Source organism: Puntigrus tetrazona, unplaced genomic scaffold (assembly GCF_018831695.1).
Source record: "Puntigrus tetrazona isolate hp1 unplaced genomic scaffold, ASM1883169v1 S000000176, whole genome shotgun sequence".
Classification (NCBI taxonomy): domain Eukaryota; kingdom Metazoa; phylum Chordata; class Actinopteri; order Cypriniformes; family Cyprinidae; genus Puntigrus; species Puntigrus tetrazona.
The window spans coordinates 668,697-675,000 of NW_025047847.1; the positions used below are offsets into that span (position 1 = coordinate 668,697).

Consider the following 6,304-nt stretch of genomic DNA (forward strand, 5'->3'; position numbering starts at 1 on the left):
GAGAGAGAGAGAGAGAGAGGGAGAGATGGATGACTCTGGGCTTGAAGTTGGACATCATTTCTGGCGTGCACTGTGCAACTTTAATAATCTGCTGCGACAAGGAAAGGAAAATGATAGAGATAGAGATAGATAATAAAGGTTATCTATCTCAACAGTTGCACGAAATGACACAAGGGTCGTTATATTTGCGTCACTGTGCTTCAGGTAGCTTTTATCACGCGACTAAACTTCACCAAAGGACAGGCTACTCTTGAGTGCAATGCATTTAAATAACAGTGATGTGCACACAATTCAAATCGACACTTTTTACTTAATATTTACTTAAAACGACAACATTTTAATTGGTAAAAATTGCATTTTCATTTATTTTTCGAAACCGATACTGAAATTAATCCCTGTAGCTGTGTAGTATTTATTTATTGATACTGATGTTCACATTTTTCTACCTTGTTGATTTTTAATAGGCTTCAGCTGATATCCTTGAGCAGTCTCTAAAAAAACCCCAAACACAAGGCAGTTAAATAATAGCAATTGTATGCACACTTAATTTTTAAAGTGACACTTTTTTATGTTTTCTTAAAAGTACAAAAATATATATATATATATATATATATATATATATATATATATATATATATATATATATATATACACACACACACACACACACACACACACACACACATATATATATATATATATATATATATATATATATATATATATATATATATATATATATATATATATATATATATATATATATATATATATATATATATATATATATATATATATATATATATATAGATATATATATATATATATATACATGGCTGATTTATGTCAGTCACTGCAATCAAAAATGCATTATGAAAAACACAAGAAAATGAACTTTATCTTTTTTTTTAATTTAAGGAAATATTTTATAAAAGTGTTAAAAGGAAAATCTGTGCACATAATTGCTATTATTAAATTGCATTGTGTTTCAGGGTTTTTAGAGACTCGCTCAAGGGTATCTTGCTAGGAAAGTTTAGGCCTGTATTATAAATATGTAGATAAAATGTGAATGCAGAAAAATCTGTCCAATTGTATAGTATATGGTTTGCAGCAAATAACAATTAAAAAATAAATAAACCTTAAAAGTATTATTATTTTTAATTATTATTAAAAAGTTTTCCTTTCAAATATTCATAGAGAAAGTGTAACTAATCCTATCACATTTATCAATAAAATTATTTTTTTTTTACCAAAAGAATGATTGCTTTCTAAATTGAAATAAGAGCGTTGACCCTTAGTCCCGCCCATCTGTCACATCTTACCTCCCCATTGGATAACGGTAGCGTCCATCACAGTGCGTCCCGCAGCGCGACGTTACGTCATGGCGTCATATCCTCTTCACCGCGTCGTTTGAAGTAGATGGTAAAAGTTTATCTCTGTCGCAGATAATAACTACTCAAAGTTTCACGCGTTTGTTGGATTATTCCAGTAGCTGGAATCATATATTCGATAAATCGTATTTGAGTTAAATCATTCGTTTCGAGTGTTAAACTGTTACGTCGTGCATTTAAAAGCGATCTGCCGCTATCAAAACAAAACTGTAAACAGACCCGGATAATGCGCTTATATAAAATACAAAGCTTTGTATTTCAGCTATGTGCTGTGCAGTGATGTAACACATTCACACATGTATATACGTGAAGGTTTAAAGCACGACGTGTGTGTGTTTTTTGCTACTTTTCGTGTTAGGAAAAGCTCAGCCGTAAACGCTAGCAGCAGCAGCGATGTCTGCGAGTCTGACTCCGGAACAGAGGAGGAGGATAGAAGAGAACAGACAGCGAGCTCTGGCCAGAAGAGCCGAGAAACAGGCTCAACTCACCCCTGGATCGGCCCAAAGCAGAACAGAGCCCGCTAAGAGCAGCCAGCTGCTTGCATCTGCTCCAGGAGCAAGACAGGTGGGCACCGGAGCTGTCCCGACTACCCTGAACGCGTTTAAGTGTCAGAACGCTTTGTTTGTTTTGATCCGGTTAGGAACTGTGAAAGATTCTGTCTGATTAGTCTGGAAGTCACTGACTACCGCACAACCACAAATAAATAATTCATAATGCTGACATACGTGGACCGCTCATAAGAGTCAGTTTTTCGAAATTGAGATTAATAGATCATCTGAAAGCCGAATGAATAAGCTTCCTATTGATTTGTGGTTTGTTAGAGTTTAAGTTTAAAATGATTTAATTTAAAATTGGACACATGTTTGCCATTATTAAATTGCACTATGCTCTTTTTTTAACACGTTCATATTAAAAATTGAGGTAGAAGTGTGAACATTAATTAAAAAAAAAAAAAAAAAAAAAAAAATATATATATATATATATATACACACACACATACATATGTATATACACATATATGTATGTATATGTATATATATATATATATGTATGTGTGTATATATATATATATATATATATATATATATATATATATATTTATATATATATATATATATATATATATATATATATATATATATATACATATATTTATATATATATACATATATTTATATATATATATATATATATATATATATATATATATATACATATATATATATATATATATATATATATATATATTATTAACCCTAAAAAGCTTACTGTATTGTGTTAGATAAATTTCTAAAAACTCAAAATGATCAAACATTGCTGTGCTACATGCAGCTACATACTGCATGTATTTTTAAATAAAAAAAAAAGAATATGTAAAGATCATCCAACTCAGATTGACATTTGATTTCAATTACTGTTTTATTTGTGTCCTGCTATATAACTTTAAAAAATAATCGCATAATAAACACATGTCGCGTTGTCTGATTTCTGCCAATCACTAAATAGTTGACTGCCTCCAAAAATGCGTTATCAATATTAATGACATGAAGCCTTGTTATTGGGAAATTCTGGTTTGAAATATTTAGTACTTTTAAGTAATTGTTTTATTTAAAAAAAAAAAGGTGTTTAGCAAATCTTGCACACAACTGCTATTGTTAAACTTAATTATACATAAAAGCATTAAACATGTACTGGTGTGCATAATGTTATGTGTGTGTATGTATGTATATATATATATATATATATATATATATATATATATATATATATATAAGTATAAAAAGTAATATAATGGATTTTTGTCTTATCTTTGCAGACTCAGCTCATAGACACCCAAGTACCCTGTACAAAGACAGCACCTCCAACGTCTAATGCTTCTTCTGCAACTCATAACTTTTATGGACAGTCAAGCAAACCGACCGCAGGGGAAAAGCGACCAGCTAAACTTCCCGAAGCAGGAGGGAGTGTCCCTGCAAAGAAGCCAGCGGTGAATGTGAAAGGGAAATGCGTGTCACACTCAGAAAATCGCTTCCGAGTGGAGGTCGGCTACCATGCTGACCTCATCACTGCGTTCAAAAGCATTCCCTCTAAGACCTATGGTGAGCACAGACATTGTGTGTGTGTGTGTGTGTGTGTGCGTGCGTGTGTGTGTGTGTGTATGATACAAGTTGTGAATGAGTTTGTTTCTTTATCAGATTTGGAGAAATATAGCATTGCATCAATTGCTCACCGGTGGATGCTCTGCAGTGAATGGGTGCCGTCAGAATGAGAGTCCAAACAGTTGATCAGAACATCACAATAATCCAACCTCCCTTGGTTGAAAGATTTGATGTCTTTCGTTTTGGAAATATATTTGGAAAAAATCAAATACTCTCTCAGTGACTCTGTCAGTTAATTCTATAAAATGTGGAATCCTCTGCTTTCTTTTGTTGAGACCATACCTGTATTATAGATACAGATTATTTTTTTAATAAATCGACTTATTTATTTTTACTTTATTATAAATAATTTTTCTCTTTCTTTTTTTTCTTTTCTCTATTTTCATTATAATAAGTTGGGCTGGGAAGAGTTTATTTGTATAAGTGTACATTTTTTTTTTGTTTTTGTGGTTGTAAAAAAAATATATATATATTTTTTTACATGTGTGTATGTATACATATATATCAGTAATAAAAAAAAAAAGTCCATCTTGTGAAGTGAAAAGCTGCGCTTGTAAGAAACAAATTCTACCGGCACCCATTCGCTGCAAAGGATCCGTCTGTGAACGCGCAATGCTATATTTCTCCGATTCTGTTTGCATGAAGAAACAAACATGCAATTTCTGAACTGTTGCTTTAAAGACAAACAGCTGTTGGGCTATTATATTTATGGACTGGCGTTTTCTCCCAGATCCTGCTACAAGGATGTGGAACTTCAGCCTTGAGGACTACCAGATGCTGAGTATGTCGTCATTTATAATACTTCTACACTAGGAATGATAAATGCAGCGCAGGATGGATTGGTGTTTGCTTGTGTTTCAGTGGAGCAGGCGGCGAGTCTCCCCTCGGTCTCTCTCAAACCTCTGGATGGGATGGAGGGGCTGAACGTTTCAGCGTCCACCGGTCGCCCCAAAGATGCTGCAGCCCTGGCTGCTCTCATGAGGCTCTGTCAGGGCTGGCAGAAACCAGGGGCCACGGTAAAGGGGAAGTGCGTTTTGGTGTCTCGCAGTCGGATGGAGGTGGATATTGGATACCACGCGGACGTTATTGAAATCTTCAAGAAAATGCCATCCAAAAATTATGGTGAGTGTCACACGGTGGTGGCCAGAATTAGTTTTAGCGGCTAAAAATTATGTTTATTTTTTGCTGCAGCGTGTAAGAAATATTAGTTTACGTTTCCAAAGCATTCATTTTGACATTAATTGTAATAATCCAGTGGGATTTTTGTCTGAGATCTGATCTGATCCAGTCTGTCTGGAATGAAACAGACTCGATCCAGAAAAACTGCGGCAGCGTCTCCAGGATGTTTCTCACGAATCTCCAATCGGTCGGTTGAGCCTGGGACTTCGAAGCAGGTTCCCGAAGCGTCAGATTTAGATCGGAGCTTCGAATCATTTGATTCGGGATGTGTTCATTTTGTGAATCTTTTGATTTAAATCGGAGCGATATGTCACGAATCATTTTGCGAGGGTTCGTTAATCATTTTAAAGCAAGACTTTGAAGCGATTCAGTTTTGGACTTCGGCGCGATTTGCAGATGATTTGATTCAGAACAGGACTTTGGAGCATGCGTTGTGAAATGTTTTTTTCCCCACAGCATTTAAACATGTATTGTTATCGTCTTTTATAATTTTTTTTTACATTTTCAGACCAATTTATACCTCTAATGATTTTACAAAACAATGGTCATACACGCATTTTATTCTGTCTGTTGTTAGACATGAAGACCAGGAAATGGAGTTTCCTTTTGGAGGACTACGGGAAACTCAGTGAGTTCACCTCAATACATTTTGGGTTTTAATATAAGTGCAAGTCAATTTATTTAACGCTTGGTGTGTATAATAAATATATCAAATGCTATTATAATTTTTTTTTGTTTGTTTTATATGATATTTAACATTTTTAAAATGCACGTTTCTTGTAGTTTATATCTAACAATTCAGTATTTTTCCTTGCTTTTTTTTTCTTTCTTTCTTTTTTTGGGGTGAAATACAAGCTCAGAATTGTGGGATGCGATCTCAAAGATCTAAAAAGCCAGAACTGTCGAACATAAACTTTTTGTGGGATGTCCAGTAAATCACACCTGGAAGAAAACAAGCAACAGAACTGTGATAAAAAGACGCGGTGCATTTTGTGTTGGGAACAAAAAAAAAAAATTGTGAGATGTAAACTCTTATTTGAGTTGAGATGTAAACTTGACTTTTTTTAATTCAGTAGTGGAAAACGGCTTCCATATATTTTTTTGTTTTATTTACTTTTTATTTGAATGCATTTCTGAACACGGTACCGAAAGTGACTCTTGATTTCCTTGGTTCGGACGCACAGAATGCAGTCGATCATGTTGTCTTGTGTCCAGTGGCGGGTCTGAGCGAGCTGTCTGTGGTGGAGATAGAGCCTTTACCTCCCGCTGTGCTGCAGTCCTTCTCCTGTCAGTTTGAGAAGAGCGAGTCCAGAGCTCCGGTCCCTCCTGAGAGCGATCTCTCGCACGTGGATCCTCATCTCACCCGCAGCCTCATGCCCTTCCAGAGAGACGGGGTCAAGTAGGTCTCCGTCGCCTCCCATTTAATGCCATCGCCGAGGTCGTGGGAATGCGTGATAAACTTCGAATGCAGCGCAAGTCACGTTCGGCGCACGCTGTGTCAGTTTTGCAGTGTCCAGAGAGGGCCGTTTGCTGCTGGCGGATGATATGGGTCTGGGAAAGACCGTCCAGGCCATC

At 35.2% G+C, this 6,304-nt stretch overlaps 1 protein-coding gene across 3 annotated transcripts in view; it reads left to right on the top strand.

The window, feature by feature from the left end:
- The first annotated feature begins 1,339 nt into the window (after window positions 1-1,339).
- The window catches only part of smarcal1 (SWI/SNF related, matrix associated, actin dependent regulator of chromatin, subfamily a-like 1), a 19,604-nt gene continuing 14,639 nt past the window's right edge, over window positions 1,340-6,304 (top strand). For all 3 annotated transcript variants that reach the window (XM_043230600.1, XM_043230599.1, XM_043230601.1), the window contains exons 1-8: window positions 1,340-1,422; window positions 1,750-1,955; window positions 3,208-3,490; window positions 4,281-4,331; window positions 4,412-4,672; window positions 5,307-5,357; window positions 5,945-6,128; window positions 6,232-6,304. The exon at window positions 6,232-6,304 is cut by the window's right edge and continues 78 nt beyond it. In XM_043230600.1, coding sequence (XP_043086535.1) covers window positions 1,785-1,955; window positions 3,208-3,490; window positions 4,281-4,331; window positions 4,412-4,672; window positions 5,307-5,357; window positions 5,945-6,128; window positions 6,232-6,304 — 1,074 coding nt within the window. In that variant the 5' untranslated portion in view covers window positions 1,340-1,422; window positions 1,750-1,784. The remainder of the gene's footprint in view (window positions 1,423-1,749; window positions 1,956-3,207; window positions 3,491-4,280; window positions 4,332-4,411; window positions 4,673-5,306; window positions 5,358-5,944; window positions 6,129-6,231) is intronic.